The sequence below is a fragment of the Perognathus longimembris genome, chromosome 28 (assembly GCF_023159225.1).
Source record: "Perognathus longimembris pacificus isolate PPM17 chromosome 28, ASM2315922v1, whole genome shotgun sequence".
In the NCBI taxonomy this organism is placed as follows: domain Eukaryota; kingdom Metazoa; phylum Chordata; class Mammalia; order Rodentia; family Heteromyidae; genus Perognathus; species Perognathus longimembris.
Window position 1 is genome coordinate 747618 of NC_063188.1, and position 20454 is coordinate 768071.

At 50.3% G+C, this 20454-nt stretch overlaps 1 protein-coding gene across 2 annotated transcripts; it reads left to right on the plus strand.

Moving 5' to 3' along the window:
* The first annotated feature begins 149 nt into the window (after positions 1-149).
* On the plus strand, positions 150-18983 carry G6pd (glucose-6-phosphate dehydrogenase). 2 transcript variants are annotated; one of them, XM_048335530.1, is made up of 13 exons: positions 150-529; positions 1157-1302; positions 14379-14416; positions 14514-14622; positions 15425-15642; positions 16960-17118; positions 17284-17409; positions 17651-17744; positions 17840-18026; positions 18124-18359; positions 18439-18515; positions 18627-18719; positions 18820-18983. In XM_048335530.1, the coding sequence occupies exons 1-13, from the start codon at positions 448-450 to the stop codon at positions 18908-18910; spliced, it is 1656 nt and encodes a 551-aa protein (XP_048191487.1). In that variant the 5' UTR covers positions 150-447; the 3' UTR covers positions 18911-18983. The 2 variants fall into 2 exon arrangements, with proteins under 2 accessions (XP_048191487.1, XP_048191488.1); XM_048335531.1 differs by having other exon boundaries at positions 1175-1302.
* The last annotated feature ends 1471 nt before the right edge of the window (positions 18984-20454 follow it).

A 20454-nucleotide genomic window follows, 5' to 3' on the forward strand; every position in this document is an offset into this window, starting at 1 on the left:
AGCGTGACCTATCCCAGCCAAGGAGCCAAACCAGGTTGCAGGAGGCCCCGCCCAGAAACCACGGGGGGGCGTGGCCAAACTGCAGGCGGAAGTGGGGCCCTCTCAGAGGGATGGGAGTTGGGGCCGCTAGGGGCCTGGCGGGAATATCGGACCCCATAGGGTGAGGCCAGGCTGTCAATGGGTACTCGAGATACTGCGAGGTGCTGAGCTTGCGCCCTCAAACCGTCGTGATCGCGGGGCGGCGGAAGCCGTGACCGTAGGCGGCTGAACGACTAGCGGCCGGCGCAGGTGCCAGTGGGACTGCGTATATTGTGCTAGGGGCTGTCCCGGGATGCGTGCGCACCTGCCCCAGCCCCGCCCATTTTCGTGGTGTGGGCCAAGGACCCGCCCCGCGCGCCTCTCCTGAGGCGGGTCAGCTCAGTCTAAGTGCCCGCCCTCACGCATTAAATGAGCCGGCGGGACGGAGCCCCCGGAAACAGCCGTGCACTCCAGGGTAGTGAGCTACGCGGTCAGCAGCAGCCAGTCGCAGGTAACGGGGCGTCGCACCGACGGAGGAGCGTGCTGCGGCCTGGTGCACTGCACGTTTCTCTGGCAACAAGCTATTTTGCCATGGTTGGGAATGGAGCGGAATCCAGAGGGTCTTAACCGCATCCCTTTGTACCTCGCACCTTTCCCATTGGGCCCATGACGATGAGAGCCTGAAAAGAGAGGTGTGCTAGGGTCCCTCCCCCACCCCCTTGATAGCTAGACAGGAGTAGAGCGGAAACTGAACTTCATCATCTGCCCCAATCAAAAATGCTCCAATTCACTGTAGAGTTCCCGGCCGAGTCCACGGTGAGATGGTCCGGGGCATGAAGTGCGATGCCCTTGCTGGATTTTGTCCAACCATCCAGAATCCACGCTTTAGCAAAAATGCACTTAATACTTTAAGTGATTCTATAAAGTAAGCCCTGAACGAAGGCAGCATGGAGAGAATGGCTGGAGCCCAAGAAGCTACAATTTCTAATCTACCAACCCTCCTACCCAACCCCCACCCCATTCCTGGCGATTCCCAGCAAGTGATTTCCGAAATCAATCATCCGCCACTTGAGAGCCCAAAGAACTTCCTCGAGGAGGCCAACTTCCCAATGCTCTTGTGTTCTTCTGCCTTGTCAAGGAGCCTTTCTTCCACCAGAGAGCACCATGGCGCAGCAGGTGGCCCTGAGCCGGACCCAGGTGTGTGGAATCCTGCGGGAAGAGCTGTACCAGGGCAATGCATTCCACCAGGCTGATACACACATATTTATCATCATGGGTGCATCGGTGAGTCTCCCCCAGGCCCCTAAATCTGAAAAGTCAGCCTTTGAATGTAGCAGTATACAAGAGACTTCCCATTCAGTACCTCAACCTTCCCAGCTGATTTTGCAAGACCACACAAGTTCTGGGTTGAACTCTACACATATGCTCCCACCTGTGTGCAGTTATTACCCCGGCACTGCCTGGTATGTGGGAAGCGTTTCGGAAATCTGTGCCCAATGTATTGACTATACACCAGACTCCTGGAGCTACCAGGTCCTAAGGGAATTAAGGACCATTTAGTTGGACTTCTTCCTGGCCATTGGGGAAAACTGACAGGTAAAGAGGGACTGCTGTTCATTCTGTATTTCCTCCAAACCTGCTTTTACCTTAACAAATGGCACCATTTCACAGGCATGAAGGATCTAAGCCCCTTTCTCTGCCTCTTCTTTCTTTAACTGCATGAAGTTCCCTGGGGACAAACACTGAAACTTTTTTCAAATACTTCTCCTTTGCCACATCTTCTGAAATCTCCTGAGGAGTATCACTCAGTCCACCTTTTCACAATTGTTCAGCTGGCACAATTGCCATTTTGTTCTGATAGGAAAGACCAAAAAGCCAAGCTCTGCAAAGGCACAAATGTAGCAGTTGATGGTACATGACAAAGTAGAAGAGTGGCATTAGTAGAGCTTGGGACCCAGGCTAAATCACCCTCCTTTGTGTGCTTGAGGTAGAAACAAGTGCAGAGACTGATGGGACTGATCTTTCATGACAAAAGCACTCTTGATTACTTTCACTTCTTTTGTGTATATGTAACATTACTAGGGCTTGAACTTCGGGCATCAGGCTCTGGCTTGGCTTTTTCACTCAAGGCTGGTTCCCTACCACTTGAGCCACATCTCCACTTCTGGCTTTTTACTGGTTAATTGGAGATAAAAGTCTCACAGACTTTTCTGCCCTGGACTGTCTTTGATCCACAATCCTCAGATCTTACCTTCCTGAGTATTTATGATTATAGGCTTGGGCTACCAGGACCCAACTTGCTTGCTTTCCTTTTAACTTACGAAGTGCCTAAGAATTTGCTAAGATTTGCTAATCACAATTAACTAAGTGTAATTGTGATTTTTTGAGGTGCTGGACTCTGAACTCATGGCCTTGCACTTGTAAGCAAATGAATGACACCTCAGCCTTTTTTGCTTTATTTTTTACATAGGGTGTCACCTCGGTCCCACCTTGGACCATGGGCCTCCTACCTCTGCCTCCCTCTAGCTAGAATCACAGGAGCATAACATCATGCCTGGCTTAGGGCTTTTTTTCCAGGGGAAGGGAATGGGAGGATTTTTGTGTGTACTACTACTAGGACTTGAACTCAGGACCTGGACACTGTCCCTCAGCTTTTTTGCGCAAAACTTGAATTGTACCACTGTAGCCACTGATGCACTTCTGGCTTTTTACTGATTAATTGAAGATAAGATTCTTCCCAGGCTGGCTTCAAAACATGATCCCCAGATCTCACCTCCTGAGTAGCTAGGATTACAAGCGTGACCTACCCATGCCTGGCTAAGCTTCTTTATTTGTGATAAGATTTTGCTAACATTTTTCCCAGACTGGCTTCAAATTTCTGTTCACTCATCTCTGTGTCTTTTGTACATAGGATTACAGACATGCACCACCAACTCAGCCTGATTATATAATCTTGAGCTTTTGCTCAGGAGCTAGAGAGCTCCTTAAAACCAATGGCTCAGCACCTTTAACATTCTGAGCCCCTCAATGATTGAGAAACTGTACTTTTTATTGATATAGAACATGTCACTCCTTTTACCAACCCTGCCTGCCTCCTGCCACCCTTGTATTCTGATCAGAACTAGGGGAAAAGAGAACTTAACCAAAGGAATGCAAAGCAAGCAAGCAAAAAGGGCTCTGCTGCTATAAGGGTGATTCCTTTCATTCTAAAACCCTAAGGTCCAAAGGAGGTAACCAGTCAGAGCACATCGCAGAGCAAGCTTGGCCTCAACCCTGACTGCTGCCTGGTCCCCTTAAAGGAGCAGCCACATAGGACCTAGGAGTCCAACCTTCAGTCTAGGGAGGATAAAATAACAGAATGATTTCTCCTTCATCCCCACCCCAAGGTATCACATAACCCATAATAATCTATTACAACTTCAGGCCCTCGACTCTCAGACTCCTCATTGAGAGTATCCAGACTTGTTGTGCAACCTGGAGCAAATATCTGACTTTATCTGAACGGCAGTCTTTCACCTAGCAAACTGGGGCTTTGCCCCAGGCTGATTGTGTGAGCTCTCACTGGCCTGGGTTTGGGTAACTATTTCATTGCAATCAATAGGGTTCCCCTTTGCTTTCCCTTGCTCTGGAAGTAAGAACCAGAGGGCTCCAGAGCAGAGCTGTGGGAAGTGCTCTGCTCTAGCAGAGGGGAGTGGGGGGAGGATGAGAATCTTCTGAAGAGCCTCATTGTTTGTTCCTCCCTCTCCCCCCCCCCACCAGAGGGGGCTGGAGCAGAATGGATTCCTAGTGCTCAGACAGTACCCAGAGCTGCTCTGGCCTGACACCTCACTCAGTGCAGGAGGTAGGCAGAGTACCAGCTCTTCTGTAAAGCCAGTGAGTTCTCCATTCGTTTGTTCATTCAACACATAGTGATCAAGTTTCAATGGCCTGTTTCTTTATTGTATTTTTGTGTGTCCATAGTGAGGCTTAAACTCAGGGCCTCATGTTCTTGCTTAGCTTTTTCCAGTCAAGGCTGGATCTCTACCACTTGTGCCACACTTGTACTTCCATCTTTTTGGTGCTTAGCTAGAGAGGATAGTGTCACAGGCTTTACTGTCTAGGCTGGCTTCAAACCACGATCCTCAAATCTCAGCCTTCTGAGTAGTCAAGATTACAGGCATAAGCCACCAGTGCCTGGCTCAAATACCTCTTTCTGACTGTAGCAGCCACCACCCTTGTCCTCCTCATAGAACTAGTGGGGAGTCAGGGACTCAAGTAAGTAAGCAAAGATAAGAGATCAAAGAGATCAAAGGAGAACATGGGACAAGCCACAGGTGGGCCTCTCCAGCCCTTGCTCCCTAGAACACACAGATTGCAAGAAGAGGGCCTTGAGATCAAGGCCTGCAGCTGAAGGCTGAGAGGGCAAGTGCCCAAAGCCCTAAGTTGAGAACAAGCTCACTGTGACCTAGAAACCGAAAGGAGGCCAGGAGCCAAGAGGCCTAGAGCCTGGGCAAGCAGAACTCCCCTAGGGCACGCTGAGCCCAAATGGCCATCCTCTGCCCCGTCTTCCTCCCTAGCTGCCTTGTGCAACCCTCACCCACACACTAGCTTCCTTCCTGGGGGCACCTGACCATGCTTCATGGGGTTACCCAATGAGCTTTGAGCCACTCCAGGTTTCCCCTGCTGTTGCCATTCTCTTTGTCCTCAGGACTTCCACAAAAAAGCGAGAAGAGGCATTTCCTACTGTCCCACCATGAAAGCACTGGCCTTATGGACTGATGAGGGAAGGACCCCATCCCAGCACTTTACCAAGGCTGGAAAACAGCTCTTCCCCCCCACTCCAAGTCAAGGGGAAAAGTTAGGTGTTCACATCAGCCCACTGCCAGGCCTTCATCCATCTGGACCATGATGGCCCCTGGCACAGTGGGTACTTAGGGTTCATCCTGACAATGAGCTGGTGTGAGGAGTGACCTAAAAACCCTAGGCCTTCCATTTCTTAGCATGTTTCAGGGCTGACTTCCCCTTTATGATGATAGGGCTCTTTGCTGTGTCATGATGATATTGGCATTCTCCCAAAGGCATGGTGACTCACAGAGCCCCAAGGTGGAAGAGGAAGGCCTTTTTAGTTTCTTTCCGTTCTCAGCTTGCTTCAGGAGCCACTAGGTTTTTTTTGTCCCAGTGGCCATAAGGCAGCTGCCGTCAGCTAAGGGTCAGTGCTCCACCTTGGAGAGTTAACACAGATCCTCAACCCTGAACAACTATTAGGGGACAGGGTAGCCAACCCCTGGCAAGACTCCATCCAAAATCCCTTCCACCAACGCAAAAGGCAGCAGTGATTTAGGTTTAGGAAATAAGAGGCTAAGGGCAAACCTCAATGACCACAAGTAGGTGGTAGCCCAAGTCACTTTGTCCTGACCTTGCCAGGAATTGGCAACTGCAGGCCTTAATCCCGCCCTGTTTCTCCCAATCACCACATGTCCTTGTGTAGATCCAGTCCCTGCCTTGAGCAATGTGAGGGGGTAGCGAAGATGAAAGGCTTTCAACCACTACTCTCCTTGTCGCCACTCCCACACATGGCATGGGTAAATTTTACTTGTGCCCATTTCCCTCACTTCAGAGGCGTCTAATGAGAGTCTAATGACAGGGCTTGGCCACCCCAACCCTGAGAACAGTTGTTGCCCCCCCCCATCCTTGGTCCCGCCTCACCTCTCCCTTGGGTGACTTGGAGCCCAGCAGACTGTCAGGGTTGCAGGAACTGAACTGAAACAAGGCAAGCAGGTTCTGTGTCTAGTTAATCCCAAAGGGACTGAGAACAAACAGCAAGTGTGACTCAGCACACCAGTGCCCTGCTACTGGGACACTGCCTGGAGTCTGCCCTGATTCCTCCCAATCTGTTGGAATTGGATCATAGGCAAACATTGGCTGCTTAGAGGGTTTGGCCCGCAGGGACTCCCATTGTTTTTTCCAGGTCTGGTTCCCAGCAAGCTGCCCCTGTCTGGAGTGTGTGAGGCCAGCCCTGAGCCAGAGGAGCATGCGCACTAGCTTCCCCCACCCCACGGAGGAGCTGTGTTGCAAGGCTCCTGCTGGAGATTGTGTGAGATGGACCTTGAGAGAGCAGCAAGAGGAACCATGTGATAGAAGAGGACATGGAGGAGGCTACTCAGATGGCCTTGCCAGGCATGCTAGGATGTGCATGTGAGGGAGGACACCCCAGGGGCAGCCGGAGTCCAGCTAACAATGCACATGGGCCATTTTCCTAAAGATGATCACCGAAGATGGGAGCACAGAGAGGCCATTGGGCCCAAGCTCCCAGCAGTTCGCATGGAAGGTAGCAGTTAAAACAGGAATCCACTCCTGAGTGCTCAGTGACAGCGGGGCACCCCCAAGACAACACAGGGCACCCTAGTTGGGAACAGCCTGCTGTCGAGTCTGAGGATGCCTTTGTGGGCCTGGCAAGCTCCACAAAGCACTAGAAGAGCACAAATGTTCAGGCCCCCGAGAATCCCTTAGTGCCCACAGCCGCCCTGCCTGGCATAGCCATTGCCTACCCAGGAGCTCTTTAATAGCTTCCTAACTGCCTTCCTCTAGGTGATCTGCTTACGTGAGGGCCGGGCTTCTCAAGCGGGCACTGGTGGCTCCTACCTATAATCCTAGCTATCCAAGACGCTGAGATCTGAGGATTGAGGTTCAGAGCCAGCCCAGGCAGGAAAGTCCAGTCCGTGAGACCCTCATCTCCAATTAAGCAGCAAAAGACAGGGATGGGGGCTGGGGATATAGCCTAGTGGCAAGAGTGCCTGCCTCGGATACATGAGGCCCTAGGTTCGATTCCCCAGCACCACATATACAGAAAACGGCCAGAAGCAGTGCTGTGGCTCAAGTGGCAGAGTGCTAGCCTTGAGCGGGAAGAAGCCAGGGACAGTGCTCAGGCCCTGAGTCCAAGGCCCAGGCCAAAAAAAAAAAAAAAAAAAGACAGGGGTGGAGGTGTGACTCAAGTATTAGAATGCCAGCTGTGAACAAAAAAGCCAAGCGACAACATGGGCCCTGAGTTCAAGTCACAACACTGGGCACAAAAAATAAGTAAGAACATTAAAAGTTGTTGTTTTAGTTTTTTAAAGAAAGAAGAAATGGACTGTCATTGTAGCCCCATTACTTGAGCATTTCTTTTGGCGGTACTGGGGACTGAACGCAGAATCAAGGGCATGTTAGCCAGGTACCCTTCCACTGAGTCACATACCCAGCCCTTTCTTTCATATGAAGACAGGCTCTTGTGAACCAGTCTAGCCTCGAACTTTATATCATCCTGGCTCCACCTTCCAAGTAGCTGGGGTTACTGTATATATTGCCACACCTAGATCCACCATTTTTGTGGTTTATATTTAAGGCAGTGTTACATCTTCATCTTTGTCACCACCCCATCCCAATCCCCACCCCCTTTTTTTGCCAGTGCTGGGGCTTGAACTCAGGGCCTGAGCACTGTCCCTGGCTTCTTTTTGCTCAAGGCTAGCACTCTGCCACTTGAGCCACAGCACCACTTCTGGCTTTTTCTATATATGTGGTGCTGAGGAATGGAACCCAGGGCTTCATGCACACTAGGCAAGCACTCTACCACTAAGCCACATTCCCAGCCCTGCTACCCCTCCCCTCTTTTGCTGGTAATCTACCACTTGAGCCACAGTTTTACTTCCAGATTTTTTGAGGGGGGAGTGGTTAGTTGGAGAAAAGTGTCTCATGAACTTTCCTATTTGGGCGTTATAACTTCAAACCACAGTCCTCAGATCTCAGCCTCCTGATTATGGGCCTGAGCTACCAGTGCCTGGCCATTGTATTCATTTTTTTTTTTTTTTTTTTTTTGCCAGTCCTGGGGCTTGGACTCAGGGCCTGAGCACTGTCCCTGGCTTCTTCCCGCTCAAGGCTAGCACTCTGCCACTTGAGCCACAGCGCCGCTTCTGGCCGTTTTCTGTATATGTGGTGCTGGGGAATCGAACCTAGGGCCTCGCGTATCCGAGGCAGGCACTCTTGCCACTAGGCTATATCCCCAGCCCCATTGTATTCATTTTTAAAGGGCTAAACTGCATGGCTGGGTTTTGTATGCAACCACTTGTGAAGGCATTAAGTTGGGTTGGGGTATTATGTCAAATGGGAGAGCAAGTCACTTCACCTTCTGGGGACCCTAGTGCATGGTCACATTGGGTGGAGACAGGAAGTGTCATTTTGGCTCCCTTCTGAGCTTGTTTGAGCTCAGCAAAGTACATACTGCCCAAACAGGCTCCAGCGGAAAATTTATCCCAGACATCTGAGGAAATACCTGTTAAGTGTGTTGTTTGGGATTTTTTTTTAATCTGATACAGATGAAGGAAAGAATTCTTTCTTTTTTGCCAGTCCTGGGCCTTGGACTCAGGGCCTGAGCACTGTCCCTGGCTTCTTTTTGCTCAAGGCTAGCACTCTGCCACTTGAGCCACAGCGCCACTTCTGGCCGTTTTCTGTATATGTGGTGCTGAGGAATCGAACCCAGGGCCTCAGGGCCTCATGTATACGAGGCAAGCACTTTACCACTAGGCCATATTCCCAGTCCCTCTCTTTCTTTCTTTCTTTCTTTTTTTTTTTTTTTTTTTTTTGGTCTCTCATGGGGCTTGAACTCAGGGCCTGGGTTAGCTCTTTTGCCCAAGACCAGTGTTCTACCAATTGAACCACAGCTCCACGTCTGGCTTTCTGGTGATTAATTGGAGATAAGAGTTTCACAGACTTTTCTGCCTGGGCTGGCTTTCAATCATGGTCCTCAGATCTCAGCCTCCTGAGTAGCTAGGATTACAGGCATGAGCCACCGGCACCCAGCTCAGGAAAGATTTCTCAAAATTACTTTTGTATGAATATTCAACTCCTTAATCTCAGGAGTTGATTTTTCAGTCCAGAGTGAGTTGGGATCCACATGGGTCCAGTGCCCCCACATCTGTGCCACCTGCTCACCTCTCCTCATGGAGGGGCCCTGCTCACATCCTGGCCCAGCCCACACTCGTAATTGCAGGATCTGACATGAAAGGGCAGACACCCTGCTTCATTTTCCTTCTGCAGTGTGCTGGCAATTTTGCCCCTTCCTTAACTATGTGCTTTGTTGAGTTATCAAACAAAACCATGTTGGGTGGTGGGTGCTGGATTGAATGTACATATTGGCTTAGAGGAGGGAGAGGGGTATTGAGATTCTTCTTGGAGGTCTTTAATGGAGTTGTATCATTTAATGTGTAATAGATTTATTTTTTAATAGATTTGTATATACAATGCTTTGCATTCATTTCTAAGGCCTTAAATGTTTGCTTTTTTTTTGTCAGTTCTGGTGCTTGAACTCGGGGCCTGGGCTCTGTCCCTGAGCTCTTTTTGCTCAAAACTAATACTCTATCACTTGAGCCACAATTCCTTAAAGCCAGGCATAGGTAATTCATGTCTGTCCTCCTAGCTACTCAGGAGACTAAAATCTGAGGATCATGGCTCAAAGCCAGCTGAAGTCCACAAGATTCTTATCTCCAATTAACTACCACTGAGCTGTGACTCAAGTGGTACACTGCTAGCCTTAAGCACAAAAGCTCAAAGGACAGCGCCCAGACCCTGAGTTCAAGCCCTATGACCAGCACAAAGAAAAAGAGTCTCAGGGGCTTTTGGCTTTGAACCATGATCCTCCTATTTCAGCTGCCTCAGTAGCTAGGATTATAGGTGTGAGCCATCAGCACTGTGCAGTATTGCTTTAAGTTGTTATTTTCCCCCTGACAACTGTTGCTAGTATGAAGGCAGTAGTGTTATATCTATAATTTTTTATGCTTTATTGGGATATACATGGAAAGGAACTCTACACACCCATAGAAGCTTTACCAGACCAAGAAACAGAAAATTACTGCCTATAGTTCCAGCATTTGATAGGTATAGCAAGATTCTGTCTCAAAAAAAAAGAAATTAGGGGCTGGGGATATGGCCTAGTGCCAAGAGTGCTTGCCTCGTATACATGAGGCCCTGGGTTCGATTCCCCAGCACCACATATACAGAAAAGGCCAGAAGTGGTGCTGTGGCTCAAGTGGCAGAGTGCTAGCCTTGAGCAAAAAGAAGCCAGGGACAGTGCTCAGGCCCTGAGTCCAAGCCCCAGGACTGGTCCAAAAAAAAAAAAAAAAAAGGAAATTATGGGCTGGGAATGTGGCCTAGTGGCAAGAGTGCTTGCCTCATACATCAAGCCCTGGGTTCAATTCCTCAGCACCACATAAACAGAAAAAACCGGAAGTGGTGCTGTGGCTCAAGAGGTAGAGTGCTAGCCTTGAGCAAAAAGAAGCCAGGGACAGTGCTCAGGCCCTGAGTCCAAGCACCAAGACCAACACTAACAACAAAAAAGAACATTACCTATAATTGAGTGGCACCTCACTCAATACTCCCCAACTGTAATTTCTGACCCCTTCCTCACCCTCTGCTCATTCTTTTCACTATCTTTTAGGTACATATGGCATTTCATAAATACTAACTGTACAATTGATCATCTAGAATACTTTTGTCCCCCAGAAAGTTCTTGGGTCTTCCTTCCGAGCACTCCCCCTGCTGCAAGCAACCACTGATTTAATCTCTGTTGTAATTGTTGTCCATTCCAGGCCTGGAAGTGAACTCACCAGTACTTGGCCTGCTATGTGTAGGTTCTTCAGTGCAGCAGAATATATTTCTGTGATTTGCCCATGTTGGGTGATTTGTAGCACATTTCTCTGGTGCTAGGTAGTAATTGGACACATACATACAGTGTGTCAATTTACCTAACAACTGATTTGAGCATTTGGATTGCTTCCATTTGGGGAAGTTTTGAATTAAGTGCACCATGAGCATGTGTGCACAAGTCTTTGGGAGGCTGGCCGCTCCTTGCCACAGAGCCATAACCTAAGCCCGTTCGGGCTTTCTAGTTGTATAGGGGGAGGGAGGGAGTCCCTGGCTTTTTTTAATACAGAGTCTTACTGCTGCCCCCTAGGCTGGCCTGGATCTCGAAATCCTCCTACCTCTGCCTCCCACATGCTGGAATTGCAAGGGTTCTGTGCCGGCACATCCAGCACCATATCTTTGGATGGGCAGAAGTTCTTGTTTAATTTTGGTGAAATTCCTTTTTATCAATTCTTTTAATTATTGAGTTCTATGCTTATGATTTTTTTCTTAAGATTATGTACTATCTAAGGAATCTCTCCTAATCCTGTATTTTTTTTCCTCTAAATCTAGCAATCTTGCTAAATTCTCATTAATTCTAGTAATTTATCAGTGGAATGATTTGAGCTAGTTTTCTTAATGGACTGTGTCATCTAATAATAGCAGTTTCATTTCTTCCTCTCCAAACCTGATAGCATTTTCATTTTCTTGTCTTACTGCAATGACTACAGCTGCTGGTTTAACATTGTCTAAGGAGCCAGTTGCAGGCATTCTTTTCTTGTTCCTGATTGTTGACAGGAAATTATTTCAACATTTCCTATTTATGGTGTTTGTAGGATATTTCACAGATTCCCTATTTCAAGTTAAAGAAGTTCCCCTTTTCTACTTTGAAATGAGTTTTTGTCACCAATGGACAATTTTCTGTGACCATTTATCTACTTTCTTTTGTAGTACTGGGGCTTGAAGTGACGGTCTCCAGCTCTTGCTTGGCTTGGCAGTCAAGGCTGATGAACCACAGCTGCACTTTCAGCTTTTTGTTGGTTAATTGCAGATAAGAGTCTCACAATTTAGGTGCCCAAGCTGCCCTCAAACCTCAAGCCTCAGATCTCAGCCTCCTGGATAGTCAGGATTACAGGCATGAGCCACCAGCACCTGGTTTATATACAGTTTTTAAGCTTAGAAAAGTTACTCAATTTTAAGAATCAATATGTAAGAATTAGTAAAGATTTATTAGAGCCCTTTTCCCTTTAATCTCTTGATATGTTTTTCAGTGATTACCTTTTCGTTTGGTTTTTGTTGCCAGTCCTGGGCCTTGGACTCAGGGCCTGAGCACTGTCCCTGGCTTCTTTTTGCTCAAGGCTAGCACTCTACCACTTGAGCCACAGCGCCGCTTCTGGTCGTTTTCTGTATATGTGGTGCTGAGGAAATTAACCCAGGGCTTCATGTATACGAGGCAAGCACTTTACTACTAGGCCATATTCCCAGCCCCTGAGTGATTACCTTTTTGAGCTTTTTGTTTTGTTTGAGACATAGTTCTTCTCTGTAGCAAGACTGGCTTCAAACTTGTGATCCTCCTACCTGAGCTTCCTGAGTGCTAAAATTGCAGGTTTAAACTCCTGCCATGCCTGGCCCTTCGTGATTGCCTTTTGTTTCTTAAACCAGCCTTTCTTTGCTGGGTAAATTGGATTTAGTTCTAATGTGCTACACCTTTTATCGTTGCAAGATTTTTGTTGTTAGTCATGGGGCTTGAAATCAGGACCTGGGCGCTGTCCGTGAGCATTTTTCCATAAGGCTAGCACTCTACCACTTTGGGCCACAGTTCCATTTCTGGTTATCAGATGGCTAATGGGAGATGAGAGTGTGCCAGACTTTCAGGTGTGAGCCACTGGCACCTGACTTCATTACAAGATTTTGTTTGCTACTGTTTTCTCCAAGCTTTCTCTATGTGCATGTATGTATGTGAATGAGATAGACTAAGGGGGTATGCCCATGTGCCTTCTTCATTGTGTTTTAGTAGCAAGATTCTGCTCACCCCTTTCTTCTGTCTGCTTAAAACTGGAATTCTCACTTCCTTGATTTTAGTATGCTCTCCATGCCAATGGCTGCCCCACTCAGATCCCTTGCTCCATTTCCATAGGCTTTTTTAAATAGAAATTTGGGGGCTGGGAATATGGCCTAGTGGCAAGAGCGCTTGCCTCATATACTTGAAGCCCTGGGTTTGATTCCTCAGCACCACGTATATAGAAAACGGCCAGAAGTGGCGCTGTGGCTGAAGTGGCAGAGTGCTAGCCTTGACCAAAGAGAAGCCAGGGACAGTGCTCAGGCCCAGAGTCCAAGCCCCAGGACTGGCCAAAAAAATATATATATAAATAGAAATTTGGCCCATCTTTGTCAGTCATAGAATAAAGTTTGTAAAGCCCTCTTCTGCATTTCCAGGGTGTAGTTTTATCTGCCTGTTTAAAAAAAATAACAGCATGTCCCAGGTCTGTCTGGCTTTCTTGGCCTTTTTCAGACAGCAGCTTCTGGCTTTGTTAGTCTTTTCCTCTTTTTAATTTTCCATTCTGTAGGCCAGGTAGGCCTCAACTTCCTGCTCTGTCACACATGTACTGCCATACTCGGCCTGCCGTTCTTTTTCTGACTTTGTCAGTTAAATGAGTGGCTCATTGCTTTTGATCCACATCTTGCCACTTTTGCTATGTGGTGGCCCTACCATTATTCAGTTCTAATTAATTTAAATTTCCCGATTTTCTTCTTGAATTCAGTAGATACATGTGTACAGGGATGGGGCAGTTGGGATCTCAGAGTTGCTCTGGGTGGTCCATGGGACCAAGCCAGATGTGCCTTTCAAAGGGAAATGGACAGGCCTAGAACAAATCATGTTGAGCGAGTCGAACCAAGAACAGAGACACAAACAGTGCATGGTCTCCCTGATATGCAGGTGTTAGAATCAAATTGCAAAGAGGCATGACAAAGAAAACAGGACTCAAGATACCAATTCACAGCAAGGCCAAAAAAGGACAGTCTTGGGAAAAATGCACCAAAACCCATACTTCATGTGTACCTAAAATAGTGGCTAATTCAGACTGAAAAGAACTCCAAAGATAAGGACACAAAGGACCTCTTCTTAATTAGTCATATAGTATTTAGAGGACCCTATATTCTTTACCTCACATGTGGTGTATACACATCTGAGGGAAGCTGGGAGGAGGGCACAGAATGAGTGGAAAACAAGTGGAAAAAAATACAGAAGAGGGGGCCCAACAGCTGCAATGGACATTGATGAGAGCAAACTAAGCCACTCAAGGGCTTCAGCGGAGGGAAGAAATGAGGGAAAAAGAAGGAACAGATTAAACTAAGACAAAGGAAAGAAATATACACATCACCCGGCCTGGAAGAAATTGTTTTATTGTTAATGTTCATAGAGTTCATAAGCATTGTAGACTAGAATGACGATGTCCATCATTGGCAAGGTTAAAAAAATGATGAAAGCAAAGGGGGATGGGTTAAAGGAAGGAAGGCAGGAGAAAAACCAGGGGGTAACAAGTATGACAAGAAATGTACTCAATACCTTATGTGACTGTAACCCCTCTGTACATCATCTTAACAATAAAAAAGACATGTTTTTATAGTTGACTAGTGACCCTGAATGGATATGCAGATCACCAGGGGTAGGAAATGATCTTACTCAGGTGCCCAGCTTCTTACCAGCACACCTGTTCTCTTTGCCACAGGGTGACCTCGCCAAGAAGAAGATTTACCCTACCATCTGGTAAGTGCATCCTCTCACTGCCCCTCCTAGTCCCCCTACTAGGTACAGGTCTGCTCTTGCCCTCCCTAGCCTGGCTACAGCTGTCTTCTGTCCTCAGGTGGCTGTTTCGAGATGGCCTCCTGCCGGAAGACACCTTCATCGTGGGCTTTGCCCGCTCTTCCCTCACAGTGGATGACATCCGCAAGCAGAGTGAACCATTCTTCAAAGTGAGTGGCTTTGAGGTCTCAGCCAGCCTTGTTCTGTCTTCTCCCCTGGCCTCTAAGAGGGTATGCCCTTGCGGCCCTCCCTCGTCACTTGGCTCACAGAGGCAAGGCCACATGGAGACTCGCGCCCTAGGGCCTCATCTCCTTGCCTCCCCAAAGCCACTGATGCTGCAGCCACCCGAAAGCCCCCACTGCTTCCTCTCAGAGAAGAGGAGCTCTGGGCACAGGGAAGCGGAAGGGGTCCCTCCACTCCAAGATCTCCTTTACCATCCCTGCTCCAACCCTGACTTTGGAGCTTCATCCTGCTTACCTCTGGGCCACAGTGGAATTGGCCAAGAGCTAGAATAAGGACAGCTCCCAGGGGCCTCTTCCAAGACCAGAGGAACTCCTACTAGTTGGCATTTCTTAGCAGGTGTGTGTGATGGTTTTGGAGAGAATCTTCCCCATTTTGTCTTCTCCTGGGTCAGTTTCTTCTGAAGCCTGAATTCTGTGTGTCTTCTGGTCTAAGGGCTCTAGAGGTGCAGGGGGACTGGCCCAGGCCCTGCCTGGGGACTTTCCATCAGCCAGTGTTCCTGCTGACTGCCTCTGTCCCCTCCCTATGGATGTGCAAAGTTCACAAGATGGAGTAAACCTTCACTGAGTCAGGCCAAGATGGCTGACTTCTAAGGGAGAGACCTCTCTGGATGGATGAGAGAAAATGTTCATAAATAAGAACTTTTACTCCCTGAGGCTGAAGAAACAGGGACTCTGGGGAAACAGAAGCGGGGTATTGACCTATGCCTGTCTGATTATCCATATCTCCCAGGCCACTCCAGAAGAAAGGCCCAAGCTAGAAGAGTTCTTTGCCCGCAACTCCTACGTATCTGGCCAATACAATGACCCAGCGTCCTACGAGGACCTCAATAGCCACATCAGTGCTCTCCACCCAGGGTCACAGGCCAATCGCCTCTTCTACCTGGCCTTGCCTCCCACTGTCTACGAAGCTGTCACCAAGAACATCAGTGAGACCTGCATGAGCCAGACGTAAGGCCTGTTCTCCTTCCTTCCTGCCTCCTCTATTTGCTCTTCCTTGATCTGATCTGCAGGGTAAGGGAGGGATATCCTCGGCTACTCTCCAGGATCAGCAAGTCTAGGCGGTCTAAAAATACAGATGACCCTTGTTTGTACTATACATGAGTTAACTCTTCAAATAAGAAAATAAGCTGTAACTGGCACTTTTCAAATAGTCTTTACTAAAAGTGGTGCAATGCATACTTAGGGCTTAAATGCCTCAAACCAAACTTCCTTGGCCACAATTTCTTCCAAAACCACAAGATGGGAGTGTTGCTCCACCAAACTGCTGTCGCCTCACTCTTGGACATTTGTATTTTCCCTGTCTCCACCATGCCCACAAGGTGGCGGTGTTGCTCCACGAGAAACCACTGCTGGCTGGCAGCCATGTCTCCTGTTCTGTTTCCTTTTGTTCTGTTTCTTGTGGAGATTGTTTGTGGTAGTTGTTGTTTGTTTGGGGCCAGGTCCTAGGGCTTGAACTCAGAGCCTGAGAGCTGTCTATGAGCTTTTTTCCTCAAGGCCAGAATTCTGCCACTTGAACCACAGCTTCACTTCTAACTTTTTTGGTACTTGATTGAACATCGACTTTCTGCCAGGGCTGGCTTTGAACTGCAATCCTCAGATCTCAGCCTCCAAAGTAGCTAGGATTACAGACCTGAGCCACTGGTCCCAGCCACTTCTAGCTTTTGGGTGGGTAATTGAGGATAACGGTTTCATCGACTTTACTGCCCTGGCTAACTTTAAAGTTGTCCTTCAATCTCAGCCTCCTGGGTAAATAGGATTATAGGCACGAGTCACTGGTGCCCAGTGTCGTGTCTTTTTTAAACCAATGAGGGTGCTACAGCCAGATGGTAAAGAGACTGCTTAGCAAGTGTGATATCCTGACTTCAAATCCCAGTACTGCATCTCTACCCACCCCACCCCAAGAAAAAGGAATCCTTAAGCTTGACAGTTCAAGGCCAACCTAAGCACTATAGTGACACCTCATCTCAGAAAATAAACAAATAGACCACTGCGGGAGCTCGCTGTGCATTGATTCCTCTACCCCCACTAGCCACAGGAATGGAGCGGTCCCTTGTAGCACACAGGACGGCAGGACTCGGAGTTGTTTTCCTCATAGGCAGGTTGAGTCAAGAAGGACTTGGTGGGGGGCAGACGGTATCCCTGGGGATGAGGGGCTCTGTAAAGCAAGGAGACAACATCTGTGCTCCCTGAGAGTCAGGATAGCAAGGCTTTGGGCCCTGCTGCCTGAGAAAGAGCTTGCAGGAATTGGCTGTGGCCTTCCCACAGAGGTTGGAACCGCATCATCGTGGAAAAGCCGTTCGGGAGAGACTTGCAGAGCTCTGACCAGCTATCCAACCACATCTCATCCCTGTTCCGTGAGGACCAGATCTACCGCATCGACCACTACCTGGGCAAAGAGATGGTCCAGAACCTCATGGTGCTCAGGTTGGGGCTGAGCCCATGTATAGGGGCAGGCTAAGGGACACCAAGTTGAGGGGGGGTGTAGGGGGCCTTGCCTGTCCTGCAGTCACTCCCATGGAGGCCAAGGGGAGTCAGCTCGGGGCTTTTGCACATCTCCTGTGCAAGCCTCTACCTTGTGCCTCCACACAGATTTGCCAACAGAATTTTTGGCCCTATCTGGAACCGGGACAACATTGCCTGTGTGATCCTCACCTTCAAAGAGCCCTTTGGCACTGAGGGCCGGGGGGGCTACTTTGATGAATTTGGAATCATCAGGTGAGAGAGGGACATGCGCCGGGCCACAGCCCCCTGGTGGACCCTGCACCCCCATTCTGGGCAGCTGTCTCCACACTCTGGGGTCCTCAATCTGAGGGGTTCGCAGAGTCAATAGGGATAGGGAAGCAAACCTGCATGCCTGTCACTGGAAGCGGGGTGGGGGGGGATCTTGGGCCCCCTGGCAGCTGGCTCACCCCTCAGCCCTGTCTGCCCAGCCAGCCTCAGCCTTTTGTTCCACCAGGGACGTGATGCAGAACCACCTCCTGCAGATGCTGTGCCTGGTGGCCATGGAAAAGCCTGCTTCCACAGACTCAGACGATGTCCGCGATGAGAAGGTCAGTGGGGGTCAGCTGCCGGCCACCAGCAGTCACCCCTGCTGCCCTGCACCCCGTTACCCAAGGCCTCTGCTCTCCCCCTGGCTTCCTCCCAGGTCAAGGTGTTGAAATGCATCTCAGAGGTACAGGCTGATAATGTGGTCCTGGGCCAGTACGTGGGGAACCCCAGTGGAGAAGGAGAAGCAACCAAAGGCTACCTCGATGACCCAACAGTGCCCCGCGGGTCCACGACTGCCACCTTCGCAGCTGCCGTTCTCTATGTGGAGAACGAGCGGTGGGATGGTAGGTGTACATCTGCTCTGTATGCAACACATACACCAGAACGTGGCCCAGGCCTGGGCACGAAGCCAGTGCTAAGGCCCACCCTGTTCTCACCCAGGGGTACCTTTCATCCTTCGTTGCGGCAAAGCTCTGAACGAGCGCAAGGCCGAGGTGAGACTGCAGTTCCATGACGTGGCGGGCGACATCTTCCACCAGCAGTGCAAGCGCAATGAGCTGGTCATCCGTGTGCAGCCCAATGAGGCTGTGTACACCAAGATGATGACCAAGAAGCCCGGCATGTTCTTCAACCCCGAGGAGTCGGAGCTGGACCTGACGTACGGCAACAGATACAAGGTGCCCATCGAGCGGGCGAGCCGAGGGGGCGGGTGGGGTGGGCGCGGGCAGCGCTGTCAGTGAGCCCCCTCCCCTGCAGAACGTCAAGCTCCCTGATGCCTACGAGCGCCTCATCCTCGACGTCTTCTGTGGCAGCCAGATGCACTTTGTGCGCAGGTGAGCATGCCCAGCCATGTGACCCTGGCCACCTGGAGGGGTGGACAGCAGAGTGCCTTTCCCTCCCTGTGGGCCACAGTGTTCCCCAAAAGTCACACTGTGTCCCTTCAGCGATGAACTCCGGGAGGCCTGGCGGATCTTCACTCCACTACTGCACAAGATTGACCGCGAGAAGCCCCAGCCCATCCCCTATGTGTATGGGAGGTAAGGGCAAGATGTGGGGTTCGGGGTGCCATGGCAGTGAGGGCCCCCTGAGGCAAGGGCCCCTCAATCTCCCTATCTGCCTGTCTTATCTTGCTTCCAGCCGCGGCCCCACTGAGGCAGACGACTTGATGAAGAGAGTAGGCTTCCAGTACGAGGGGACCTACAAGTGGGTGAACCCCCACAAGCTCTGAGCGTGGACACACCCCATCCTGCCCCTAATCCTCCATGCTACACTGTGTCTGTGCTTCCCACCCCCCAGCCCCGTAGAAGGAGACTGACCCACACTGGGAAGACTTTGGGACCATAGGCCTCCGCCTCACATTCCTTGCCCTGGGCTCTGGCCGCCACTGAGCCCCGCTGCATTCCTCCATGCGCCAGCCTCCACTGCGACCCGCAGGCATCCCACGCCCTCGCGGGGCCGAAGCCAGCCCGGCCTCACTCATTCCACCCCCGCGAAGGAAGAGCAGCCGAGCCGACACTGTCCCCACACGCCTCAGGACAGCACTTAGGGACAATGGAGAGGGGTCCTGCGTGAAGCACACTCCCCTGTGCCTGCCAGCACCCTCACAACCTGCAAGTGCGCGAGGACGTCTGTGGGAGGATCCGCCCAAGGCCATGCCCGCCTCATGCCACTCGACATTCCTGGGGAGCAGCCGGAAGGGGCTTTGTGCTGCCCCCCCAGTTGCTCCTCACAAGCTCTACTCCACAGCCACCGTCACTCCACCCACGGGCGACCTCCCTTCCGCGCAGAAGGCAGAAGCAGTAGCGATGATCCCCTACCTCAACCCTTGCCATTAAATCCTCAAGCAGCCCTGCCTGTCCCCTTGTCATTTCCCCCCTGCCTCCCAAGGCCACAAGCAGAAAGCCACCCCTTCCTGTTGCCCTGCGTCCCTTCCCCCGTTCCTCACCGGAAACTCACCATGGTGCTACAGCAAAGCAAGGACAGGTCGGTGTGTCTCACGTTCCCCGTGAACACTTGATCACTGGCCAGCCTCTGCCCCACCCTAGGGCTCCCAGCTGCAAGAAATGTACCAAAGGGCTAGGCTGAGGCAGTGTGGGGCTCCGGCCCGAGCAGCAGCTGGCAGCGCTATTAGGAATGTCGTTAACAGGTGGACTGCATGTGCCTCGGAACTCTCAAGCCCAAGTACAGCCTCCTGTGACGCTTCAGGGCCCCAAGCCAAGGCTGTCCCCCCAGGGGCACTCTTCCAGCTTTGGGGGGCTCAAGCATTCATTGGCCTGTAGCTGGGTGGCTCCAAACGCTCCCTGCACATTCACAAGGTCTCACTCCTCTTTCCCCTCTCTCTATACCTGCATGCTGGGATGGGAGTCCACTTTACCCCATTATAATCTCATGTTACCTCAATTGCACACACCCTGTTTCCAGGTAAGGCTATGTCTTGAGGCCTCAGGTGAATGTACAATTTGTTTCACCCTGCTATCTGCACCCCACCTTGGCGTGTCCCAGGCTCTGCCCCCACCCCCCCGCCTCTTGGAGTGTCCCAGGCCTGCCCACCCCGCCACCTTCCCCCCCCCCCCCCGCCTCTTGGAGTGCCCAGACACTGCACTGGGAAGGTGGTAAGAGGAACCACTAGTGATCCCTGTGCCCATGGCCTGACTTCCACACAGGAGACCAGCTGCACGCAGCTGTTGGGGCAGAATGCTTAGAGTGCCCAGAAAATGAGCCAATGACGAACAGCAGGGTCCTGGCAAAGGAGATGCATTCAAGGGCTGCAGG

Excerpts from the sequence above, each read along its gene's own strand:
- G6pd (XM_048335530.1), top strand. The coding sequence starts at position 448 with ATGAGCCGGCGGGACGGAGCCCCCGGAAACAGCCGTGCACTCCAGGGT. Across the intron at positions 18,027-18,123 it reads GGAGAACGAGCGGTGGGATG|GGGTACCTTTCATCCTTCGT; the intron begins GTAGGTGTACAT and ends GTTCTCACCCAG. Across the intron at positions 18,360-18,438 it reads CGTACGGCAACAGATACAAG|AACGTCAAGCTCCCTGATGC; the intron begins GTGCCCATCGAG and ends CCTCCCCTGCAG.